This window comes from Oncorhynchus mykiss, chromosome 10, assembly GCF_013265735.2.
Source record: "Oncorhynchus mykiss isolate Arlee chromosome 10, USDA_OmykA_1.1, whole genome shotgun sequence".
Taxonomy (NCBI): Eukaryota; Metazoa; Chordata; class Actinopteri; order Salmoniformes; family Salmonidae; genus Oncorhynchus; species Oncorhynchus mykiss.
This window is the reverse complement of record NC_048574.1, coordinates 35,064,124-35,090,889: the sequence shown is the minus strand read 5'-3', so window position 1 is coordinate 35,090,889 and position 26,766 is coordinate 35,064,124. Positions and strand designations below refer to the sequence as shown.

Below are 26,766 nucleotides of genomic sequence, written 5' to 3'. Positions count from 1 at the left end.
GAAACCACTACTAAAGGACACCAATAATAAGAAGAGACTTGCTTGGGCCAAGAAACACGAGCAATGGATATTAGACTGGTGGAAATCTGTCCTTTTGGTCTGATGAGTCCAAATTTGAGATTTTTGGTTCCAACTGCTGTGTCTATGTAAGATGCAGAGTACGTGAACGGATGATCTCTGCATCTGTGGTTCCCACAGTGAAGCATGGAGGAGGAGGTGTGGGGGTGCTTTGCTGGTGACACTGTTTGCGATTTATTTAGAATTCAAGGCACACTTAACCAGCATGGCTACCACAGCATTCTGCAGCTATATGCCAGCCCATCTGGTTTGCGCTTTGTGGGACGGTAATTTGTTGTTCAACAGGACAATGACCCAAAACACACCTCCAGGCTGTGTAAGGACTATTTGACCAAGAAGGAGAGTGATGGAGTGCTGCATCAGATGACCTGGCCTCCACAATCACCTGACCTCAACCCAATTGAGATGGTTTGGGATGAGTTGGACCGCAGAGTGAAGGAAAAGCAGCCAACAAGTGCTCGGCATATATGGGAACTTCTTCAAGACTGTTGGAAAAGCATTCCAGGTGACACCTCATGAAACTGGTTGAGAGAATGCCAAGAGTGTGTCAAGGCAAAGGGTGGCTACTTTGAAGAATCTCATGTTTTGATTTAACACTTTTTTTTGGTTACTACATGATTCCATATGTGTTATTTCATAGTTTTGATGTCTTCACTATTATTGTACAATGTAGAAAATAGTAAAAATAAAGAACCCAATGTGGTTACTAAAGTCCGATTTGGCAGTTTTCACTGCATAACATTTAGAATAAGGTTTAGAAGAAGTGACTGCTAAAAGCTAACTCTCGTTCATATAAGCTGGTAGCATAGGCAGCATACAGTGGTGGTAGTCAGTTGTTTTTAACTAATGCAGTTGATTGGTGATGATGACATGAACATGCATCTATACATGCGGTAAAGCAGCGTTGGACTAGTAACCTAAAGGTTGCAAGATCGAATCCCTGAGCTGACATGGTAAACATCTGTCGTTCTACCCCTGAACAAAGCAGTTAACCCACTGTTCCCCAGTAGGCCGTCATTGTAAATTAGAATGTGTTCTTAACTGACTGGCCTAGTTAAATAAAGATGAAAAAAAGAAAAAAGAACGGTCATTCGAACTCGACCAAAACAATGGAATTGCCATGGAAACACGTGGGAGAAAGATACTGAACAGCAGTATCAGCAAAATTAGCATACGTTTAGGCTATTGTTTGTGTTTCACACAATGTTGTGGTAAAAATTTGAGTATAATGTTTGCATATGGATGTCAATCCCAACACATGTTCATGTCATCAATCAACAGCAATACAGTTGAAAACGACTAACTACTACCACTGAATTCTGTATGCTAACTAACTTATATGAACCAGAGTCAGTGTTTCCCTGGCATTTACCGCATCTATGGCATTGCTGGTATGGCTGTATTTTGACTTCTCAACTGCCGGGTAGAGATCTGTTATTTCCTAAATAAACATCAAATTGAAAAAATTGATAGTTGATAGAATTGATAGAATTGATAGTACCTATTTGAGTTCTTAGTAGTAGGAATTTCAGTTAAAAAAATAAAATGAAAATGTTTTATAAGAATAGTCCGGTAAAGGTTTAAAAGAACAACTGGCCAAGTGTTTGAATAAGGAAGCAGGTCAGTCTCAGAAGATGAGTAGGGCTGCAGTGACTGGCGGTACATGTGTGACTCACAACCAACATCTCCCCCTCCTCCTCCCGCTCTTTCTCTCTCGCTTGCGCTTTCACACCTTTTATTTCCTCTCACATTGGAGGGGAAAAAACAAACGGTTTATCCATTATAACGACAACATAATATGCAAAAGTGGCTTCCGCACTCATTTCTCTCCCTCTCTCCTGTCATCCCTCTCAGCAACAGAGAAAAGAGCGAGAGATGGTGAGACAGCAAGAAAAAGGCCCCCATCGGAGACTTGACGATATCAGGAGGGAGGAGGATAGGAGGCTGGCCGAGAGGGAGCAGGTAACCAACCACGAGAAGCGCAGGAGCACAATCAGCCAATTGTGGAGAGGTGTGGGCGTAGCCTACTCTGCAGGCCACTCTGGCTGTGGAATGTCCGTGAGCTGGTTGCCATGGCAGCAGGGATCTAAATTAGAGTATTTATACAGAGATGAGTTTTCTGTGGGTGAGCTCAGTTTCTGCGTCTCCCTTTTGCTTCGTTTCTGCTCTACCTTAGTAACACTGTGACTGGCATTATATCACAGTCAACCTACGTTTTATAATCAATTCTTATAGTCTCCTTTTCTCCATAAACCGTTTAACTCTCCTACCATTGCCCGTTTCTAAGCGATAACTAACCTGCATCGAGTCCTAAATGAAGAAGCGATGCAATTTATATGGATTTGTATTGTAGAGACTAACAGTCAAACTACAAAAGCGAATACCTTTTTGCAGTAGCTTTTAGTTAACCTGTAGAATTTTAAAGCCATGACAAATCACTAAGGCTGTGTACTAACTAGTGTATGTCAGTCATAATTTCCCCCCTACATCGTGGTCTATTTATATCTATCCTCTTCTTCTTCATTGTCTTTCCTTTCCCTCTTCACCCCTCCTCCACCTCTCTCTTCAGGAGTTCATAAGACATAAGTTAGAGGAGGAACAGCGGCAGTTAGAAATCCTTCAGCAGCAGCTGCTTCAGGAGCAGGCACTGCTCATGGTAACTCTCTTCCTTCCTTTATCCTGCAGTCACCTCCTCTCCTCAGCCCTAGTCTACCCCTACCTCTGCCTGCAGGGCATACTGCTCACCTTACCCTCCTCCTCCTACTGGCACTTCACACCTCTCACCACTAGAGGCGTCAAGCACTCCAGTTTGATGGTTTGCACTAACGTACTGAATTTTACGAAAACATTTCTTGAGAGAACTAGAGAATCATTGAGAGAACTCTGAGAATAAGGCCCTTGTCTATGTGTACCCTGCATGATGTCCCCATCTTTGTATGTAGGATTGTGTCTGTTTGGGGGGCATGTCAAAGGGGTGTGTATTGTGTACTAGCCGTGCTCAGGCCTAGAAAAGTCTACTTTGACCGTATCATGGTGTGTGTGCAGGAGTACAAGCGTAAGCAGCTGGAGGAGCAGAGGCAGTCTGAGCGTCTGCAGAGGCAGCTGCAGCAGGAGCATGCCTACCTGGTGTCCCTGCAGCAGCAGCAACAGGACAAGAAGCCCCAGCCCCTCTACCACTACAGCAAGAACGTGGAGCCCAACAATAAGCCTGCATGGGCCCGAGAGGTACAATAATGCCACACGGACATGAACAGTGGAACATGCTATAACTTCAACTTAAATAACCCCTATCGACCACACCTTTCATTAAATAGGGTTTTATAACCTAGAGTAATACCGGAGGGATATATTTAGCAATTACCCTGTAACAAGCTAGCATCAAGCAGTTATGCAGTATCACCTTAAGTGTCATCTTTTTTCCTGAAAGTTAGTCTGATTCGACATCTCTGTGATGGGCTTTCTCCCTCCCTCTCCCTGTCACTTCTCCCTTTATTTCCTTCCATTTTCCTCTTTTCCTCTGTCTCAGGTGGAGGAGCGCAGTAAGCTCAACAGGCAGGGCTCCCCCAAAATCTGCAACACTGTCTCTGACACTGCCATCCAATCACGCTCTGACTCCATCAGCCAATCCGGAGGGGGCCAGGCTTCTCAGACCCCGCCTATGCAGCGGCCTGTTGAGCCTCAGGGGGGACAGGGCAAGGTGTGTGTTGGTGTTTGTTCATCTGGGATTATATTTGTGTGTACTTTATTAATATGTTTCCCTTGTTACAATATAGTGTGGACATGTTGTTGAAATAGTGGTTTATCACAATGGAGACAAAGTTGAGAGAAAAATAGGTGTTCTTTCCTTCCCCCATGTCTTTTTCCTTGGACTGCATTAACCCTTGTCTAATAATGTTTATTTTACCTTTATTTATTTTCAATCTTCTTTTCCTTCCTTTTCTCCCCTCTCCTCCTCCTGGACCCACCTTTTCCCTTCTTATTGCTTTCATATTGTCTTATTTCCCGAATTTCATAAAATGGCAAAAATCCCTATATGCCCTGCACAATCCTCCCCCCTATCACTCTATTTTGCTTGCTCTCACTACCTGACCCTGCCCTCTCCTCCACCTCCATACTTACTTCCTTTACTTCCTCCGTTCCCTCCTTCCTCACTGCTGCACCACTGCAGTTCCAGATGGCCCACTTGGTCCCGCTGAAGCCCTACGCTGCCCCTGTCCCCCGCTCCCAGTCCCTGTGTGACCAGCCCACTAAGACCATGTCCGCCTTCCCCACCCAGGATCCCTCCCCCACCCCCCGCCCCGTCCACTCCAGGGAGCTGGTCCGACAGAACTCTGATCCCACCTCCGAGAGCCCCGCCCCACAGCCTCGCAAAAGGGAGGACCGCGGCCCCTGGATCCGCCTGCCAGAGATCGAACAGCCGCCCAAGGTGAGAGGCCACCTGCTGGGTTTTAGTCTTTTAGATATATTGTACCAGTCAAAGGTTTGGACACACCTACTCATTCAAGGTTTATTTGTTAATTTTTACTATTTTCTACATTGTAGAATAATAGTGACGACATCAAAACTATGAAATAACACATATGGAATCATGTAGTAAGCAAAAAAGTGTTTAACAAATCTCAAATATAAAATATATTTTGAATCTTTAAAGTAGCCACCCTTTGCCTTGACAGCTTTTCACACTCTTGGCATTCTCTCAACCAGCTTCATGATGTAGTCGCCTGGAATGTATTTCAATAAACAAGTGTGCTTTGTTAAAAGTACATTTTTGGAATTTCTTTCCTTCTTAATGCGTTTCAGCCAATCAGTGTTGTGACAAGGTAGAGGTGGTATACAGAAGATAGCTCTATTTGGTAAAAGACCATGTCCATATTATGGCAAGAACAGCTCAAATAAGCAAAGAGAAACGACAGTCCGTCATTCCTTCAAGACATGAAGATCAGTCAATCTGGAACATTTCAAGAACTTTCCATGTTTATTCAAGTGCAGTCACAAAAGCCATCAAGCGCTATGATGAAGCGATCTCATGAGGACCGCCACAGGAAAGGAAGACCCAGAGTTACCTCTGCTGCAGAGGATAAGTTCATTAGAGTTAACTGCACCTCAGATTGCAGCCCAAATAAATGCTTCACAGAGTTCAAGTAACAGACACATCTCAACATCAACTGTTCAGAGTAGACTGCGTGAATCAGGCCTTAATGGTTGAATTGCTACAAAGAAACCACCATTAAAGGACACCAATAAGAAGAGGACGCAGAGTAGGTGAACGGATGATCTCCACATGTGTGGTTCCCACCGTGAAGAATGGAGTTAATGTGATGGTTTGGAGGTGCTTTGTTGGTGATACTGTGTGACTTATTTGGATTTCAAGGCACACTTAACCAGCATGGTTACCACAACATTCTGCAGCAATCCGCCACCCCATCTGGATTGCGCTTAGTCCCACAATCATTTGTTTTTCAACAGGGTAATAACCCAAAACACATCCAGGCTGTGCAAGGGCTGTTTGACCAAGAAGGAGAGTGATGGAGTGCTGCATCAGATGACCTGGCCTCCACGATCCCCCAACCTCAACCCAATTAAGATGGTTTGGGATGAGTTGGACTGCAGAGTGAAGGAAAAGCAGCCAACAAGTGCTCAGCATATGTGGGAACTCCTTCAAGACTGTTGGAAAAGCATTCCTTAGGAAGCTGGTTGAGAGTATGCCAAGAGTGCAAAACTGTCATCAATGCAAAGGGTGGCTACTTTGAAGAATCTAAAATATATTTTGATTGAACACTTTTTTGGGTACTACATGATTCAATATGTGTTATTTCATAGTGTGGATGTCTTCACTATTATTCTACAATGTAGAAAATAGTAAAAAATAAAGAAAAACCCTTGAATGATTAGGTGTGTCAAATTTTGACTGGTACTGTATATTTACAAAATATATGGGGGAATGAAAATGATGCAGACAATTACATTGATGAGAGGTTCAACCTATCTGAAATATTAAAGCTGATCTACCTGAAAATTGCAGATGTACTTAATGTTTTGTACACCTAGTGTACATGCGTTAGAGGCCAATGGAACGCAGACTGTGGGGGATAGAAGGACTTCGCATTGGAGCACATTAGCAAATCAGATTTAACAAAGTGGATATTCGTCATCCGTCATGATTGATGTATTGCAACAGGCCAACAATGTGGTCAGATTTGGCAGTTTTCACTGCATAACATTTAGAAGTTTATTTTCAGGTTTAGAAGAAGTGACTAGTAAAAGCTAACTCTCGTTCATATAAGCTGGTAGCATAGGCAACATGCAGTGGTGGTAGTCCGTCGTTTTTAACTAATGCAGTTGATTGGTGACGATGACATGAACATGCATCTATACATGCGGTAAAGAGGTCAATCGAAATCTATCAAAACAATGGAATTGCCATGGAAATACGTGGGAGAAAGATCCCACATCTCCTTCTTGCCCGCCAGCAAAATTAGTCTACGTTTAGGTTATTGTTTGTGTGTTTCACACAATGTTGAGGTAAAAAATTGAGTATAATCCTTGTTTTTGGATGTCAACCCCAACACATGTTCATGTTTAAAACTTTTTGGTTTACTACATGATTCCATATGTGTTATTTCATAGTTTTGATGGCTTCACTATTATTCTACAATGCCTTTCTAAAGTCTTCGAAAGCCAAGTGAACAAACAGATCATCGTCCATCTCTAATCCCGCCGTACCTTCTCCACTATGCAATCCGGTTTCCGAGCTGGTCATGGGTGCACCTCAGCCACGCTGAAGGTCCTAAACGATATAATAACTAACATAGATTTTAAAAAACAGTACTGTGCAGCTGTCTTCACCGACCTGGCCAAGGCTTTCGACACTGTCAATCACTGTATTCTTAACGGCAGACTCAACAGCCTTGGTTTCGCTAATGATTGCCTCGCCTGGTTCACTAACTACTTCTCAAACCGAGTTCAGTGTGTCAAATTGGAGGGCCTGTTGTCCGGACCTCTTGCAGTCTCTATGGGGGTGCCACAGGGTTCAATTCTTGGGCCGACTCTTTTATCTGTATATATCAATGATTTCACTCTTGCTGCTGGTGATTCTCTGATCCACCTCTACGCAGACGACACCAGTCTGTATAATTCTGGCCCTTCTTTGGACACTGTGTTGACAAACCTCCAGACGAGCTTCAATGCCATACAACACTCCTTCCTTGGCCTCCAACTGCTCTTAAATGCTAGTAAAACCAAATGCTTGCTTTTCAACCGCTTGCTGCCTGCACCCGCCCGGCTGACTAGCATCACTACTCTGGACGGTTCTGACTTAGAATATGTGGACAACTACAAATACCTAGGTGTCTGGTTAGACTGTAAACTCTCCTTCCAGAGTCACATTAAGCATCTCTAATCCAAAATTAAATCTAGAATCGGCTTCCTATTTCGCAACAATCCCTCCTTCACTCTAGCTGCCAAACATACCCTCGTAAAACTGACTATCCTACCGATCCTTGACTCCGGCGATGTCATTTACAAAATAGCCTCCAACACTCTACTCATCAAATTGGATGTAGTCTATCACAGTGCCATCCATTTTGTCACCAAAGCCCCATATACTACCCACCACTGCGACCTGTATGCTCTCATTGGCTGGCCCTCGCTTCATATTCGTCGCAAAACCCACTGGCTCCAGGTCATCCATAAGTCTTTGCTAGGTAAAGCTCCGCCTTATCTCAGCTCACTGGTCACCATCGCACCAACCACCTGTAGCACACGCTCCAGCAGGTATATATTTCACTGGTCATCCCCATTGCCAACACCGCATTTAGGCCGCCTTTCCTTTCAGTTCTCTGCGGCCAATGACTGAAACGAATTACAAAAATCAATGAAGTTGGAGAGTTATAGCTCCCTCACTAACTTTAAGCGTCAGCTGTCAGAGCAGCTCACAGATCATTGTAGCTGTACACAGCCCATCTGTAAATAGCCCATCCAACCAACTACCTACCTCATCCCCATATGTTTTAGTTTTTTTCTGCTCTTTTGCACAGCAGTATTTATACTTGCACATCCTCATCTGCACATCTATCACTCCAGTGTTAATTGTAATTGCTTTGCCTCTGTGGCCTATTTTTTTGCCTTACCTCCTTACTTAATTTACACACACTGTATACAGATTGACACTACATTTGTTTATCCCATGTGCAACTCTGTGTTGTTTTTGTCACAGTGCTTTTCTTTATCTTGGCCAGGTTGCAGTTGTAAATGAGAACTTGTTCTCAACTGGCCTACCTGGTTAAATAAAGTTGAAATAAAAAGTAAAAATAAAGAAAAACCCTTGAATGTTTAGGTGTGTCCAAACTTTTGACCGGTTCTGTATATACAAAAGTATGTGGACACCCCTTCAAATTTGTGGATTCGGCTATTTTAGCCACATCTGTTGCTGACCTGTGTATAAAATCAAGCGCACAGCCATGCAATCTCCATATATAAACATTGGCAGTAGAATGGCCTTACTGAAGCGCTCAATGACTTTCAACATCGCACCATCATGGAATGCCACCTTTCCAACAAGTCAGTGTGTCAAATTTCTGCCCTGTTAAAGCTGCCCCGGTCAACTGTGTTGTTATTGTGAAGTGGAAATGTCTAGCAGCAACAACGGCTCAGCCGTGAAGTGGTAGGTCACACAAGCTCACACAATGGAACCGTCGAATGCTGAAGCGTGTGGTGTGTAAAAATTGTCTGTCCTCGGTTGCAACACTTACTACCGAGTTCCAAACTGCCTCTGGAAGCAACGTTAGCACAAAAACTGTTCGTCGGGAGCTTCCAAGCCTAAGATCACCATGCCAAGCGTCTGCTGGAGTGGTATAAATCTCACCACCATTGGACTCTGGAGTAGTGGAAACCCGTTCTCTGGATTGATGAATCATGCTTTACTATCTGGCAGTTTAACAGCCAAATCTGGGTTTGGCGGATGCCAGGAGAATGCACCATTTTATGGCTCGGGCTAGGCCCCTAGTTCCAGTGAAGGGAAATCTTAATGCTACAGCATACAATGACATTCTAAACGATTCTGTGCTTCCAATTTTGTGGCAACAGTTTGGGAAAGGCCCTTTCCTATTTCAGCATGACAATGTCCCTGTGCACAAAGCGAGGTCCATACAGAAATGGTTTGTTGAGATCGGTGTGGAAGAACTTGACTGGCCTGCACAGAGCCCTGACCTCAACCCCATCAAACACCTTTGGAATGAATTGGAATGCAGACTGCGTGCCAGGCCGCAGTGCATCAGTGAGGCCTGGCACTGCGGGGAAGCAAGTCCCTTCAGCAATGTTCCAACATCTAGTGGAAAGCCTTCCCAGAAGAGTGGAGGCTGTTATAGCAGCAAAGGGGCTACCAAGTTCATATTAATGCCCATGATTTTGGAATGAGATGTTCGACGAGCAGGTGTTCACATACTTTTGGTCATATAGTGTATTTAGTAATGTCGGATATCTCTCTATCTTTCGCAGATTCCCCAGAGGACCGCCTCCATTGCCACAGCTCTCAACACCAACCTATCGTCTGGCATCAGGCATCCAGTCAGAGCCAGGTAACTCAGACAGACAAATCTAAGCTACTCTCATTCTAATTCCGGCTCCTAGAACCAAATCTCCCGCTACTTGATTTAGGTTTTGGCGGCAAACACTTTCCAATCGGTCTTAAAGAAGTCCATACCTCCCTCTGCCAAAGCCTGTTCCCAGTCTCTCCCTCCCTCTTCAGAAAGGGCACGTGTTTATTCCTATTTTATGCACTACATGCTAGCGTGCTATGCTATCTGGCGACGTTTTCGATGAAACTATTTTGCGGGCAAGCAATGTTTAGAGAATTAAACAACCTAAACAACACTCCGAAATCATGCACCAAACAGAAAGTTTTACTCCCTGTCTCACTCATGAGCTCATTTGGCAATACATTCACATTTTAAACACGTGTCAGAAGACTATTCTGATTCCAATAATGACCCATGGATGATGGTAGATCATGACAGAGTTATGATATTCACCTCTTGAGGTTTTAATAACTAGTAATCTTATCTCTTCCTTGTAACAGCAACCCAGACCTCAGCCGCAATGACCGCTGGGAGAGAGGAGATAGCATGAACCTCGTATCCAATCTACCCCAGACTGGCTCTCTGGAGAGGCACCGGATACTCAGTGAGTCTATCACATTCTCTGTGATTCTGCTTATCTATCTCCTTCTCTTTCTGTTGCTCCCTCTTATGGGATGAAAACAAGTCCCAGCAATGATGTTAGCAATTCCATGTTGACATTCAGAATGTTGGTTTCAGGCTCCTCCAAAATAGACTCCCCCATACTAGGCCATGACGGGCGCATGGCGGGGCACAAGCCAGGGGAGTCTCGCACGTCGTCCCGCCCCAGTCGCCCTGCTGTAAGTACCCCTCACCTGTAGAACACCCTCACTATGAACACTGCATGAAGGATATTCAGATACTTTACACACCCTTCCCATTTGTCAGCTGTTCACACGCATCTTCTTTTCAGCTTATCACTTTTTAAATGAATTTTCACTGACTATTCCGCACTATTGTAACACCTGCACTCACTCCCCAACCCTACAGCAGATCTTTTTCTGGATATTGACTCCTACACTAACAGTTTCTCTTTTTTTCATATCCTATTCTCTGCACTTTTCTTTTTCTCTCTTCCTACACCGCTCACTTCCCTGTTTGTCCACTGCTTCTTCCAATGCACAGAGTTACAAGAGAGCTATAGGAGAGGTTAGTATCTGTGTGTGTGCTGTGATACACATGTATTGGTTTCATTATGTCAGGCTGCTGTGTTAAGTTACACATGCCTGTCCTAGTATGCTGGCAAAACCTGTCGTCTGTGTGTCGTGTGTGTGTGTGTTCAGGACCATGGGCTGTATGCTAAGGAGCGTCCTGAGGAGCAGCCCAGACCTCCGGTGAAGGCCAATGACTACTCCTCATCCTCAGAAGGCAGTGAGAGCAGTGAGGAGAGTGAGAGTGGAGAGGGGAATGAGGAGGAGGACAGCCCTACAGACCGGTCAGTACCAGGGTGGGAGAACACACACACTGACAAACAGGAAGGAGAAAAAAGGAGAGACGGCTTATTGTGTGAATAATGATATTGAAAGGGGAGACGGCTTCTTGTGTAAATAATGACATTGAAAGGAGAGACGGCTTCTCGTGTAAATAATGACATTGAAAGGAGAGATGTCATTATTCTCACAAGAAGCCATCGAAAGCCCATTCTTATCCTCTTTATACCGCCACCCTCACCTTCCCTTCTTTCATTTTCCTGTCTACTTCATATCCTCTGCTGTTCTGTCATTTTCCTTCCTCCTTGACATCCTCTCCTGTCTGTCTTTAGTCCCCGGGATGCCGACACTGACTCGGTCAACACCATGGTGGTTCATGAGGAGGAGGAGGGCGAGGGAGGGGAGGAGGGGCAGGCTGGAGTCTACAGGGACCAGACCATGCTGGTGCAGAGGGTGAGTTATGTCTTTCAGGAAGTAGCCTACTGGACTAGAGAGAAGTCATCTGTATTAAACACACATATGTATACATGCATGTGTGTGGAGTTGTGTAAATGTGTGTGGGTGGTCAGGTTACTCTTTATGTAGGAGGTTGTGTTGGGCCATTGTGACTGGTTTGTCCCCGTTGCCTGGCAGACACCAGAGAAGCGGAGCCACAATGGATACACCAACCTGCCTGATGTGGTGCAGCCCTCCCACTCCCCCACTGACTCCGCCTCCCACTCCTCCCCTGGGAAAGACTCTGTCTATGATGTGAGTCTCTCTGACTGTCTCTCTGACTGTCTCCCTGAATACAAGTACAATCATGGACATGGTTCTCTGCCCAAAACTCCATTCTCTCCCTTCCTTCCTGTTTCCTCCAGTATCAGTCCAGGGGTCTAGTCAAGGCGTCAAGTGGCAAGTCCTCCTTCACCACCTTTGTTGACCTGGGCATGTACCAACCACCAGGTGACACTGCGGATGCCATCTCTGTGGGCAGTAAGTACAGACAGAATGTCTCATTATCAAGAGGTTAAATGAGGTTCCCCTATACACCCTCAATTCCTTAGTTCCCTATTCTAGTCTCTAGCTTCATTACTCGGCTCACAATCCAGCATCTTTTACTTTACTGCTGTTAGTAAATCTGAGTCATGGAAATGTCTCACAGCAGGAGGGCAGCATTTGCCCACAGTAGCTTGATTCAATATCATTCCCTTAAGGAAGTTTTCTCTCCTCTTCCCTCTAAACTTTGCCTGCTTCTCTGCCTCCCTCCTGCTGTGTCCAGGCCTGGGCTCCAGGTTTGAGCAGCTGAAGATGGAGGTGAGGAAAGGCTCCATGGTGAACGTGAACCCCACCAACACACGCCCCCACAGCGACACCCCCGAGATTCGCAAGTACAAGAAGAGGTTCAACTCTGAGATCCTCTGTGCTGCTCTCTGGGGTGAGACAGACAGCTGGTCTAAGCTATAGCCAACACTGTAATCATGTTATTCCATCCACCATGAGCATCTTTTACATATTTCCTGTAGGTCCTGATTGTTTGCATTTTGGGAATATTTGTATCTGTGTGTGATTCCCAGGTGTGAACCTGCTGGTGGGGACGGAGAACGGTCTGAAGCTGCTGGACCGTAGTGGTCAGGGGAAGGTCTACCCCCTCATCAATTCCCGCAGGTTTCAACAAATGGATGTCCTGGAGGGACTGAACCTGCTCATCACCATATCAGGTGATTAGTACTGCTCAGCACTTGAACAACACTCTGCGCTCATCTGGGGTCCGTTCAGGATTGTCACAAAATCTTCAGATAGAATCTGTTAGCTCTACATTTTGCCTTTCTATCTGCAACGTTCTGAACGTTTCATTTCAACTGAATACACCCGTGGCTAGTTAAGGATCATATCACCTCTTCCTTACCTGTCACCATAGACCTACTTCAATTTGCTTACTGCCCCAATAGATCCACAGACGATGCAATCGCCATAACACTGCACATTGCCCTATCCCTTCTGGGCAAGAGGAATACCTATGTAAGAATGCTGTTCATTGACTATAGCTCAGCATTCAACACCATAGTACCCTCCAAGCTCATCATTAAGCTAGAGGCCCTGGGTCTCAATCCCGCCCTGTGCAACTGGGTCTTGGACTTCCTGACGGGCCGTCCCCAGGTGATGAAGGTAGGAAACAACACCTCCACTTCACTGATCCTCAACACGGGCTCCACAAGGGTGTGTACTCAGCCCCCTCCTGTACTCCCTGTTCACCCATGACTGCGTGGCCATGCACGCCTCCAACTCAATCATCAAATTTGCAGACGACACAACCATAATAGGCCTGATTACCAACAATGACTAGACAGCCTACAGGGAGGAGGTGAGGGCCCTGGCAGAGTGGTGCCAGGAAAATAACCTCTCACTCTGTCAACAAAGCGAAGGAGCTGATCGTGGACTTCAGGAAACAGCAGAGGGAGCACCCCCCTCTCCACATCGTCAGGACCGCAGTGGACAAGGTGGAAAACTTCAAGTTCCTTGGCGTACACGTCACTGACGATCTGAAATGGTCCACCCACACAGACTTGTGTGGCGCAACAGTGCCTCTACAACCTCAGTGGAGGCTGAATAAATTTAGCTTGGCTCCTAAGACCCTCACAAACTTTTAGAGATGCACCATTGAGAGCGTCCTATCGGGCTGTATCATCACTTGGTATGGAAACTGCACCACCCACAACCGCAGGGCTCTCCAGAGGGTGGTGCAATCTGCACAACGCATCACCGGGGGCAACTACCTGCCCTCTAGGACACCAACAGCACCCGATGTCACAGGAAGGCCAAAAAGATCATCAAGGACATCAACCACCCGAGCCACGGCCTGTTCACCCCGCTATCATCCAGAAGGCGAGGTCAGTACAGGTGCACAAAGCTGGGACCGAGAGACTGAAAAACAGCTTCTATCGCAAGGCCATCAGACTGTTAAATAGCCATCACTACCACACGGTTACTCAACCCTGCTCCTTAGAGGCTGCTGCCCTATGTATATAAACATGGAATCACTGGTCACTTTAATAATGGAACACTGGTCACTTTAATAATGGAACACTGGTCACTTTAATAATGTTTACATACTGCTTTACTCATTTCATATGTATATACTGTATTCTACTGTATTTAATCAATGCCACTCCGACATTGCTCATCCTAATATTTATATATTTCTTAATTCCATTATTTTACATTTAGATTTGTGTGTATTGTTGTGAATTGTTAGATATTACTGCACTGTTAGAGCTGTGAACACAAACATTTCACGACACCCGCAATAACATCTGCTAAGTATGTGTATGTGACCAATAAAATTAGATTTGATTTGACAAGGACCTGTGCATCACAAACTCCATCTGTTGCTACTCAGCCCCTTTTCTTATCCACTGTATAACCTCTTCCTGTGTGTGTGTGTGTGTGTCCGTCCCAGGTAAGAAGAACAAGGTGCGTGTGTACTACCTGGCCTGGCTGAGGAACAAGATCCTCCACAATGACCCGGAGGTGGAAAAGAAGCAGGGCTGGACCACTGTAGGGGAGATGGAGGGATGTGTCCACTACAAAGTGGGTGAGTAAAGGAAGGATGGAGACAGAGTAACAGTGATGTGACCCGTTATTGAACCGTGTATCTATTATCAATGCATTTTCCAACCATGTATATTTACACAAATGTTTTTTGCCTTTTTGGTAGTGTTTATTTATAGTATAATATAAAGGCTCTAATCCCGCTTTGATGTTTGTGTCTAGTGAAATATGAGAGGATCAAGTTCTTGGTGATAGCTATGAAGAATGCGGTGGAGGTATATGCCTGGGCTCCCAAGCCTTATCACAAATTCATGGCCTTCAAGGTAGGTCTCACTTTTCCTGCCTCATTGTTCTGAGTGCCAGGTGTTCTATTTCCCCTCAGTCAGTCAACCAGAACAACATTCAAACCCCCTTATGTTCTCCCTCTTTCTCCTCTCTCTTTCCGTCTCCCATCTCTCTCTCTCTCTCTCTCTCTCTACTCTCCTCTAGTCCTTTGGTGACCTGCCCCACAGGCCCCAGTTGGTAGACCTCACAGTGGAGGAAGGTCAGAGGTTGAAAGTCATCTATGGCTCCATTGCTGGCTTCCACGCCATCGACGTTGACTCTGGGAACAACTATGACATATACATCCCAGTGCATGTAAGTGGATAAGTTCCTAGTGACACCACACACAGATAAACAGGGCCAGACAGAAACTATGGGGGCAGAATATCCTTAAGCCCCCACAAGTTCTTCCAAATCAGATCGAATACATACACACCTAAAATAGCTACAGAACATGAATAATAACCTGTTTTATTGATTAGATGCCCAAACTTGACAGGTATTGATGTAAAAACCTCCTCCACAGTTTTCACCCACTTCTTGCTAGCTATACATTTTTGTCACTTCACAGCAGTGTGGAAGTACTGGAGTCCAATTTTTCATGACTTCTGACTCGACCATTGGTGACTGACTCGCCTTTTTGTGACTTGTATTTTCACTTGGACTGAGTATGCTACTAGGATAAGCAGAATATTAGCAGAACTGTGTGCGCAGAGCAGCGAGGCTTCTGTTCTCTAGCAGTGGGAAGGACGCGCCACAGCCTACATCAGCTGGTGAGCTGCTGCGATGCAAGCAATGAGTGTGGGCAGACAGGCAAGGCAGGCTCTGTGTCCCCGTAACCACCAGACTACTATTTAGCTTTGCCTGGTTAAGAAACACCAACTGCTTTATGAAATTGAAAACCATAGTATTGAGTTGAAGAGTAAAACAGTCTCACTGTCGTCTCACTCTACACTTCTAATTTCCCCCCTGCAACCTATAGCTAGGTTCTGACTAGTCTTAAGATTTCAATCTGCATTAAAAAACCTACACAAATATCAGTGGGCGATTTACAAAAAAAGTAGCTGAGAGCCTGTTACAATTATTGCAAGTAATAGTCTGGTCAATCTGACAGGAGCAATAGCCAATTCCATCTAGAGAACATTCATCCATTACTAACTTGACATAACTATTGAACATTACATTAAAATAAAATGTGTGAGCCTGTGTATGAATTACTTATTTGTTTCATAGTCTATTGCATATTGCAGCCATTTATCACCATTGGGCAACAGGAGGTAAATCTTGCGTTACCTCAATGCTCACATTAAAATCTTCCCACCATCCCGCCACTAGTTGTTGCTGGGAAGATTTCTTCTACTTCATCTGAGCTAAATCAGTAGAGGTGGGAATCTCTAGCAACAGACGAGCATCGAGCCATCAGTACGAGTGTGCAAACAGCAGTAACCAACTACCAAACCCCGAATCATTAATTTTGCTTTCCAAAGTTTACTTAGCCGTAGGGACTAGTGACTCGACTATTGGTGATTCGTACTTAGCCGTAGGAACTAGTGACTTGGCTATTGGTGATTCGTACTTAGCCGTAGGAACTGGTGACTTGGCTATTGGTGATTCGTACTTAGCCGTAGGAACTGGTGACTTGGCTATTGGTGATTCGTACTTAGCCGTAGGAACTGGTGACTTGGCTATTGGTGATTCGTACTTAGCCGTAGGAACTGGTGACTTGGCTATTGGTGATTCGTACTTAGCCGTAGGAACTGGTGACTCGGCTATTGGTGATTTGGACTTAGCCGTAGGGACTAGTGACTCGGCTATTGGTGATTTGGACTTAGCCGTAGGAACTGGTGACTCGACTATTGGTGATTCGTACTTAGCCGTAGGGACTAGTGACTCGACTATTGGTGATTTGGACTTAGCCGTAGGAACTGGTGACTTGGCTATTGGTGATTTGGACTTAGCCGTAGGGACTAGTGACTCGACTACAACACTGCTTCATAGACTCTTATTCAGAATGAGAATCAGTGCATTTAACTGTTAGGTCAAAAAATATTATACTCCTTCTCTCTGTGTGTCCAGATCCAGTGCCAGATCATGCCCCATGCCATCGTGTTCCTGCCCAGCTCGGACGGCATGGAGATGCTGCTGTGCTACGAGGACGAGGGCGTCTATGTAAATACCTACGGACGCATCATCAAAGATGTGGTGCTTCAGTGGGGCGAGATGCCCACCTCCGTTGGTATGGCACATGTGTACAAACACACACACACTACACTTCCTCTTAAAGTTGCTGTGTTCTGAGTTATCTCTCTCTCTTTCTCTCTGTTCAGCCCATATCTGCTCTAACCAGATCATGGGCTGGGGAGAGAAGGCCATAGAGATCCGTGCTGTAGAGACGGGCCACTTGGACGGAGTTTTCATGCACAAGAGAGCCCAGAGGCTCAAGTTCCTCTGTGAGAGGAATGACAAGGTGGGTCACACACTCACACAAACAGGTACGCACACACATGGATTCAGAAATGTACCCAATCTATATGCGTGTGGTTGTAATCTTCTGTTTTGCATCTCAGGTGTTCTTTGCTTCGGTGCGCTCCGGGGGCAGCAGCCAGGTCTACTTCATGACCCTGAACAGGAACTGCATCATGAACTGGTGAAACAACATTGTCCCATACAACTATGTCCCGTAGTCAGTCAGTGTATGGAAACCACCAGGCCAAGTGAAAGACACTCAACCCCCCCCCCCCCCCCCCATACGAGGACACACCACACAGTCAGACTCAACACAAACACATCACACACATACAGCTCACACAAGCCTACTGTAAATCCATTCCAGCCTAAAGTCTTCATGACAAAGTCTCTCACCTGCCACCTGCTGACTCCCCTAAACTGACTGAGCTCCCTCTGAAATGGTAGCTAACTATGAGACATCACCACAGGATTCTCATGTAATATCATCTCTACTCTACTGTGTATATATACCTGTCCTGTATTATTGTACCTCAGTCACTTGGTGGACCTGTGTTTAGTCGTAACTACTGTAGTTAGTTCCTTCTTATGTTAAACACATTCCTTACTGGTGAAATACATTTGGAAGAAGGCAAGATTGAACCAATATAAGTCAAGATTGAATTGTAAATAGCCAGTGTCTAACATGTTCACATGGAAGAGAACATGGGTAGATTGAAGTCACTGGCAGACCTGTATATTACACCTCCATTTGGGGCGTTACCATGGACCTGATATATACTGTACTGGCACACCCTAGAGGTTTGAAGTATTGTTGCAACACTTCACCATAGAAGCTCACTCACTATGCTAAGCTTCTGATTCCCTATGACATCATTATTCAACTCATTGTTTAAAAATAAGAAGTGTCGTTTGATTAAAACTTGATTTAATGTTTGTTATTTTGATGTTTTTTGGGATGTAGGTTTAAAAAAAACCTCCTAGGAAGATGGACTATCTATGATGTGAACATACTATTGTTCTATTCCTTAGTAAATCCAGAGAAGTTAAAGAGAACACACTGCTGTGCTCTAGCTATACACCTTCTATTCCTTTATTATACCCTTGCTACATCTCGGAGATGGGACTTCCTCACCGTTTAGGAGGCTTTCTAACTGGCTTTAGATATTTCTACCTTTGTTTCTTGTCAATATCGCTACAAAGATTTGATATCTGTACGGTTTCTGTATTTGGTATTAGCCTAACTGGTATTCTTACTTTTATCTCTACTGTTATATTGCCGTTATATTGCAATATATATGCTGTTCTAGTGCAGTTCTTGTTCGGAGAAGGGAGTTCAGTTAATTTGTTGTGTGTAAAATATACCAGTGGAAGGGAGTGAGGTGACTTGTTAAGATGTGGGGGTCGAGGGGTGATGAAGTATGAAGGCTTTGAATTCACAGTAATAAAGAGGACATAGCGGATTTGGAAGAGAGAGAGATGTAGTTGTAAGAATATTATAATGGAAGTCAGGTTTTCTTCATCTTGCGGATGTTATCCAGTTGAATATAGTTCCCTTTTCTCTTACTAGACCTACTCTGTCCGCAACCTACGTTTTTAATGTATTTTATGTTCATTGGTATGGATTTGGGTATGTGTGTTTGTATGCAAAGGTGTGTGTGTGTGAACGTTTGTAGGGATGGGGCTGCAGTGGATAATACTGAACTATTATTGTGGTTTCAAGCAATAGCTGTGTGGTTCTTGAGCCAGTATTGAACTTCACTGAGTGATGCTTTAGCAGTCCCAGTTTTGTGTCATCTTTGGCTTTGCAATACTGTACTAGAGGACTCAAACTCATTAGGGACTTTTATGTATCATACTAAACTGGTAGTAAGACAAAAATAAGGCAACAAGTTGTTGAATCTATTGGTATTGTTGTTTTCCCTACCAAAATTCACAATACTTCTCTGAACATACTATGAATCTACGTTGATTCTTTAAGAGATCAGGGGAAATGCTTAAGCTGTGGGTATTTTATGTACTTTACTCTAAATGGATTCTATATATTATAAATATATTTAGTATAAAAGCAAATATTATTAACACTTACTCATTCAAGGGTTTTTCTGTATTTTTACTATTTTCTACATTGTAGAATAGTAGTGAAGACAAACTATTAAATAATACATATGGAATCATGTAGTAACCAAAATCCAAATATATTTGTAGCCACCCTTTGCATTGATGACAGCTTTGCACACTCTTGGCATTCCCTTGACCAGCTTCACCTGGCATGCTTTTCCAACGGTCTTGAAGGAGTTCCCACATATGCTGAGCACTTGTTGCCTGCTTTTCCTTCACTCTGCGGTCCAACTCATCCCAAACCATCTCAAATGGGTGGAGGTTGGATGATTGTGGAGGCCAGGTCATCTGATGCAGAACTCCATCACTCTCCCTCTTGGTCAAATTGCCCGTACACAGCCTGGAGGTGTGTTGGGTCATTGTCATGTTGAACAACAAATGATAGTCCCACTATGCGCAAACCAGATGGGATGGCGTATCGCTGCAGAATGCTGTGGTAGCCATGATGGTTAAGTGTGCCTTGAATTCTAAATAAATCACAGACAGTGTCACCAGCAAAGCACCATCACACCACCTCCTCCATGCTTCACGGTGGGAACCACACATGGGGTGATCATCTGTTCACCTACTCTGCGTCTCACATAGACACAGCAGTTGGAACCAAAAATCTCAAATTTGGACTCATCAGACCAAAAGGACAGATTTCCACCAGTCTAATATCCATTGCTCGTGTTTCTTGGCCCAAGCAAGTCTCTTCTTATTATTGGTGTCCTTTAGTAGTGGTTTCTTTGCAGCAATTCGAACATGAACGCCTGATTTCATGCAGTCTTCTCTGAACAGTTGATGTTGATGTGTTTGTTACTTGAACTCTGTAAAGCATTTATTTGGGCTGCAATTTCTGATGTGCAGTTAACTCTAATGAACTCATCCTCTGCAGCAGAAGTATCTCTGGGTCTTCCTTTCCTGTGGCGGTCCTCATGAGAGCCAGTTTCATCATACCGCTTGATGGTTTTTGCAACTGCACTTGAAGAAACTTTGAGAGTTCTTGAATTTTTCCAAATTGACTGACCTTCATATCTTAAAGTAATGATGGACTGTCATTTCTCTTTGCTTATTTGAGCTGTTCTTGCCATAATATGGACTTGGTCTTTTACCAAATAGGGCTATCTTCTGTATGCCAACCCTACCTGGTCACGACACAACTGATTGGCTCAATTGCATTAAGGAAAGAAATTACACAAATTAACTTTTTAAAAGGCACACCTTTTAATTGAAATGCATTCCAGGTGAAGCTGGGTGAGAGAATGCCAAGTGTGCAAAGCTGTCATCAAGGCAAAGGGTGGCTACTTTCAAGAAGCTTACATCTAAAATATATTTTAATTTAACACTTTTTTTAACACTTTTTTTGGTTACTAAACTCAGCAAAAAAAGAAACGTCCTCTCACTGTCAACTGCATTTATTTTTAGCAAACTTAACATGTGTAAATATTTGTATGAACATAACAAGATTCAACCACTGAGACATAAACTGAACAAGTTCCACAGACATGTGACGAAAAAAGGGGGGGTCAAAAGTAACAGTCAGTATCTAGTGTGGCCACCAGCTGCATTAAGTACTGCAGTGCATGTCCTCCTCATGGACTGCACCAGATTTGCCAGTTCTTGCTGTGAGATGTTACCCCACCGGGAACCTGCAAGTTCCGGGACATTTCTGGGGGGAATGGCCCTAGCCCTCACCCGCCGATCCAACAGGTCCCAGACGTGCTCAATGGGATTGAGATCCGGGCTCTTCGCTGGCCATGGCAGAACACTGACATTCCTGTCTTGCAGGAATTCACGCACAGAAATAGCAGTATGGCTGGTGGCATTGTCATGCTGGAGGGTCATGTCAGGATGAGCCTGCAGGAAGGATACCACATGAAGGAGGAGGATATCTTCCCTGTAATGCACAGCGTTGAGATTGCCTACATGACAATGAGCTCTGCTTTGACACACCGCCCCAGACCATGACGGACCCTCCACCTCCAAATCTATCCTGCTCCAGAGTGCAAGCCTCAGTGCAATGCTCATTCCTTCGACAATAAACGCAAATCCGACCTTCACCCCTGGTGAGACATAACCGCGACTCGTTTGTGAAGAGCACTTTTTGCCAGTCTTGTCTGGTCCAGCGACTGTGGGTTTTTGCCCAAAGGCGACTTTGTTTCTGGTGAGGATCTGCCTTACAACAAGCCTACAAGCCCTCAGTCCAGCCTCTCTCAGCCTATTGCGGACAGTCTGAGCACTCTGTACCTGATGCCATCCTGTACCTGTGATGCCATCCTGTACCTGTCCCGCAGGTGTGATGTTCGGTTGTACCGATTCTGTGCAGGTGTTGTTACACGTGGTCTGGCACTGCGAGGACGATCAGCTGTCCGTCCTGTCTCCCTGTAGCGCTGTCTTCGGCATCACACAGTACGGACATTGCAATTTATTGCCCTGGCCACATCTGCATGCCTAAGGCACGTTCACGTGGATGAGCAGGGACCCTGGGCATCTTTCTTTTGTTTTGTTTTTTAGAATCAGTAGAAAGGCCTCTTTAGTGTCCTGAGTTTTCATAACTGACCTTAATTGCCTACCGTCTGTAAGCTGTTAGTGTCTTAACGACAGTTCCACAGGTGCCTGTTCATTAATTGTTTATGGTTCATTGAACAAGCATGGTAAACAGTGTTTAAACACTACAATGAAGATCTGTGAAGTTATTTTGATTTTTATGAATTATCTTTGAAAGACAGTGTCCTGAAAAGGGGACTTTAATTTTTTTGCTGAGTTTATATAATTCCATATGTGTTATTTCATCGTTATGTCTTCACTATTATTCTACAATGTAGAAAATAGTAAAAATAAAAACCCTTGAATGAGTAGGTGTGTCCAAACTTTTGACTGGTACTGTATATTAAAATGGAGAGTACGGAACAGAATCGATTGTAAATGGATGAAAGCACTTAGTACAGTTAAAATGTCTATATTTTACTCTGAGCATGCTTGCATGCACATATATGACCAATTCCTCCTGTATCACAATTCAGTATCAATTCTTAGATTAGTTTCCCCCTAGCCTACTTTATTGCATATCAGCTGTGTGACATTGTGACTGATATCTCACGTTTTTACACACTCCACAAGTAGCTCTGACAGTCATGTAAATGGTCCTCCTATTTTAGTAAGCCAAACTGCCATGTTTACAGTTTAAGCAGTGCCTTGGAGTAGGGAAGAGACTGGGTGATGAGGGTTAAAGGGGAGTAGTGAATATGACCCTCCAATCGCTCTTATAACTGAACTCCAGGAAGAAGAGGTTATACTGAAGGACAGTTTACAATAATAAATAGTTGCCTCCTTTGTTACTGGTGTCCTGTGCCAATGAAGTGCACTTACATAGAAACCAGAACATCCCTATATGACTCAACTACTTTTACATTTGTAACATTGTCAACGACTATAGATTTGATTCTGTAATAACCTCAATGTTTGCCTACTGCTTTTTAGATGTAATAGACTCTCAGCAGTTACAGTGACTGTAGATCTGTTGCCATCATGTGGAAGAGTTAGTGTAGAGGAAATATTACACATGTAGTCTGTAGGCATTTTCTATATAATTTTAATCAACATTTCATTTCAGTGAAGTATTAAATGCATACAATATCCTTGTATGACCCATTCATGTATCTACAATATTGGCACAGGACAAATGTGCAGTTCATGGCAGCAAACCTACCAAATTTGGAATTTTGAAAATGATTATATGCCTATAAAGATACATTTTGTCAGAGGTTGATGTGATAGTCCTCTAGACAGTGGGAGGGGGCCAATATACCATATAAAAGCCATAGGAGTATTCCACATTTGTTGAGAATAATTTGATAGTATTTTGTATGTTCAAATGAAACTTAAGCCAGTGACCTGGGATGTGATGTTCGAGGCGCTTGAAATGGAGATAAAGATGCAGGTTTTTCTTGAGTGATCAGATATGTGGACTGGGTGAGATGCAGTGGGAAATTAACTAATTTAATATATTCTGAAAGGACTATTTTATTAAAGCATATGTAAATTATATTGAGAGATTTAACTGAATGAATGTACATTATAAAACAGATTTGTTTAACATACTTTGCGGTCTGGTATATGAATTAATCTAAGCACAAGTATTCTAATTTACGGCACAGAGAGCAAAGCTATAAATGTGGGTGTGTACATAAATGTTTGGACGGTCTTTGTGGGTGTGACGCATGAGCGTGATGGTGGAGCTGTATGTATTTCCAGTGGAAGTGCAGATTCCTCTTGATACTGCCTAACTAGTAGTCATACTGTTGGTTGAGAGGAAGGGAGGGACCAGTCTGATATTGAGGACATGTATTGTCATTGTGAGATGGGGGAATAGTCAACTGAGACAGAAAGGTTGGTGAATGGAGAGGGTCAACAGTTGTCATTAACTTTTTATTGTCCAATCTAAATTCATTATCAGTTAAGTGTAGTGTTACGACGAAGTTCTAACAGTAAAACGGGCTTGTTTAATGTTTTAGCCCCACAGAACATCGGTATATCACAAAGGCTGTCCTTGCCATATCAAATGTTGTGACGTTTCTCCTTCATAAGCAATATGAGCGTTAAGAACAGATTAAGTTCAATTCTCTGCAGTCTGTCTGTGAGACTTGTGGGAGGGTGTTTGTCGTGGCCTTTGGCAGACTGAATCTAAGCTGGACTGTTTGTCCTTGTCTCGTTAGTGAAGGAGATACCCGTATGTTGTTTAATAAAAAAATGTGGGGTCTTAATCACAAGAAAATATACCTTCTAATCCACAGTCTGCATAATACTCATACATCACTTTAACAGTTATGATGCTTGTCTAGTTTTGCATTCATTCCTTTAATCCAGTTATTGCCTTTTGATGAACTATAAGGTGGATCATAAGGCTGTGAGGCAGCTCAATTCAGCTCTTGTCAATTTCCTTTCGCTAAGTCCCGCACCAGAATTTTGGGCAAGCAATCGCAGCAACTGTGTCGAAGCCTAGCCAGTGTTGCCAATTTAGTGACTTTGTCGCTATGTGTAGCGATTTTATTTTTGTTTTAAAAATGCAGCCTGAAAGGGTCCCTTCAGTGACTTGGGAAGAGGCTAGCGACAAATTCAGTTACTTTTAATTTCAGGCTGTATTTGGTGTTTTGCCACCGAGTTTCCGAGCTAATTCCCCCCGTAAATTCTGAGTTGGAGAACACAGGCAGAGAAGCACAATGGGAGGGCCCGTGTGCCGTGGGTTAAAACTACATTGGGGGCCGCAGCTAGGCAAATCTGTGCTGTGACGTCGAAGCGGTACATTAACGCCAGTGAGGGGAGTGGAGGAAAAACGTAGTTTCCTGAAATGCAGAGCCTGTTGGAGCATTAATCTGAAATTATACTTTTGTTCCATTGTTTGTCAGATCAACTGGTTGGCTAGCCAAGGTTAGCTCTGTCGCACTAGGCCGTTTTAAACTGCAATGTTCTTAGCCTTGGGCTAAAATCTTCCTTAGCCCTGGGCTAAGGAGCAGTGTGAACGCATCTATTGACAACCTAACGTAATATAACTTGTTTTCTCAATGTATGTGAGCTAGCAAAATTATCCATGCTATTAATACAACTCCCATCTGCTGTTGACATCAGGATATGATTTGAGAGCACTAACAAGTTAACTCCAAAAGTGGTTAGTAGCTTTGACTGCATGCTGACAGTGAATTCAGAGTCATTCAGTGGCTAACCACACTAGCTACAAACCAGTGGAAGCTGCAGAGGGGAGGACTGCTCATAATAATGGCTGGAACTGATTTTGTTTTTACCAGGTTCCCGTAAAGCAATTATAATGACAGTCCACCACAACATACCCAAGAGATTCCTGATTAGCCAGGGGTAGTCTGTTTTAATTTAATTGTTGTGTATTAAAACAGTTTGACATCATTGCGAGGGGATTTCACCAGTGGTTGACAAGGGAATTGGGCTTCCAGGGAAAATGTTGTCAGAGGTTGTAACAGTAACCAAGGGGGGCAGAGCTTAACGTGGGTAAATTATTGATATATCTGATACCCATCTGATATTTTCCCCAATGTGTAAACAACAAAAACACATTTGAATCTGATCTTTTGACTTCCGATTTATACCACATGTGGATCTCAATCATGATATAATTCTGATGTTCCGTATGTGACCTGTCTGGATGATTAGATTTGTTTTTTTGCACATTTACCTGCCATTACCATGACAACCACAGCTACATTTAAAGGAACAGTGACAGAATTAAGCATTGCATCTGTGTGTTACATCAGTGGAAAAAGGTTATACGGACACTCCTGACCTGCAAAACAATATTTAATTCAAACATTTGTTAAAATGAGGTAAGGGTCAGTTTGATTTTGGCTTCTACGCTGTTTGTGGTTTTAGGCTAGGTTTCTGTATAGCACTTTGACATCTGTTGATGTAAAAAGGGCTTTATAAATACATTTGATTGATTACAGGTCAGGAATATCCTTATAGCCTCTCCCACATCCGTGTGAATGCAAAAATCTGATATGTGCACATGTAAAGCAGTGTGGACAGTCAGAAGAAAAATGCAGAATTGTGTTCTTAGGGTGGCTGTGTAAACAGCCCAAATGAAGGATAATACACTGTTCTCATTTGGGTGGGTTTTTTGCTTCTGTGTAGTAAGTGTTTTAGGCATACTGTCTCTGAGCCTCTGCCTGTTGCTATGGAGGCAATGACCTGCTTCACCCAATGTAGTCACACTTTAATCAAGACACTATTCACAGATATTATATAGTCAGACTGTACAAAATATTGGATCTCCTTGTAGAATAACATTTAAAGTATGAATGGAGTTGTGATTTTTAATAGATGCTTGTTGTTGGAAATAGGACCGGTGAAGGTCGGAAAGCTGATATCTTTGGACGGGTCTATAATCTCTTATCCTTTTTCAGTTAAGAAATTAAATGTCTTTACAATGTTGTGTTTCTGTTTTTGAGGGGTTAACTCCAGATTGTATTTCATAGACTGATGAACTTTCAAGATTATGTTAAATGGACTCATGAGTCTGTAAAAGTCTTAATGCAGAGTTGTTTGAAAAATAAAACTACATTGATCTAATCTTAAAATTGTTTGTATTACTGTGCCTTTATTCATAGTTCATGTTTTACACCCAATGAAAGAATGGGCTAAGCATGTGTTGTATAATTGACCTCCATTCTTCTATAAGGAGTTCCTACTATCAT

The 26,766-nt window shown here is 43.5% G+C and overlaps 1 protein-coding gene across 7 annotated transcripts in view; it reads left to right on the top strand.

Moving 5' to 3' along the window:
• Window positions 1-18,373, top strand: part of LOC110533727 (misshapen-like kinase 1) — a 47,646-nt gene extending 29,273 nt beyond the window's left edge. For 3 of the 7 annotated variants that reach the window (XM_036990118.1, XM_021618199.2, XM_036990121.1), the window contains 21 exons: window positions 1,933-2,040; window positions 2,648-2,734; window positions 3,124-3,303; window positions 3,605-3,775; window positions 4,247-4,504; window positions 9,574-9,653; window positions 10,154-10,257; window positions 10,392-10,492; window positions 10,818-10,841; window positions 10,976-11,127; window positions 11,455-11,575; window positions 11,756-11,872; window positions 11,983-12,097; window positions 12,384-12,539; window positions 12,679-12,822; window positions 14,562-14,696; window positions 14,876-14,976; window positions 15,143-15,292; window positions 17,054-17,213; window positions 17,305-17,444; window positions 17,545-18,373. In XM_036990118.1, coding sequence (XP_036846013.1) covers window positions 1,933-2,040; window positions 2,648-2,734; window positions 3,124-3,303; window positions 3,605-3,775; window positions 4,247-4,504; window positions 9,574-9,653; window positions 10,154-10,257; window positions 10,392-10,492; window positions 10,818-10,841; window positions 10,976-11,127; window positions 11,455-11,575; window positions 11,756-11,872; window positions 11,983-12,097; window positions 12,384-12,539; window positions 12,679-12,822; window positions 14,562-14,696; window positions 14,876-14,976; window positions 15,143-15,292; window positions 17,054-17,213; window positions 17,305-17,444; window positions 17,545-17,628 — 2,688 coding nt within the window. In that variant the 3' untranslated portion in view covers window positions 17,629-18,373. The remainder of the gene's footprint in view (window positions 1-1,932; window positions 2,041-2,647; window positions 2,735-3,123; window positions 3,304-3,604; window positions 3,776-4,246; window positions 4,505-9,573; window positions 9,654-10,153; window positions 10,258-10,391; window positions 10,493-10,817; window positions 10,842-10,975; window positions 11,128-11,454; window positions 11,576-11,755; window positions 11,873-11,982; window positions 12,098-12,383; window positions 12,540-12,678; window positions 12,823-14,561; window positions 14,697-14,875; window positions 14,977-15,142; window positions 15,293-17,053; window positions 17,214-17,304; window positions 17,445-17,544) is intronic. The other 4 variants (XM_036990120.1, XM_021618202.2, XM_036990119.1 and 1 more) reach the window with 4 other exon arrangements.
• The last annotated feature ends 8,393 nt before the right edge of the window (window positions 18,374-26,766 follow it).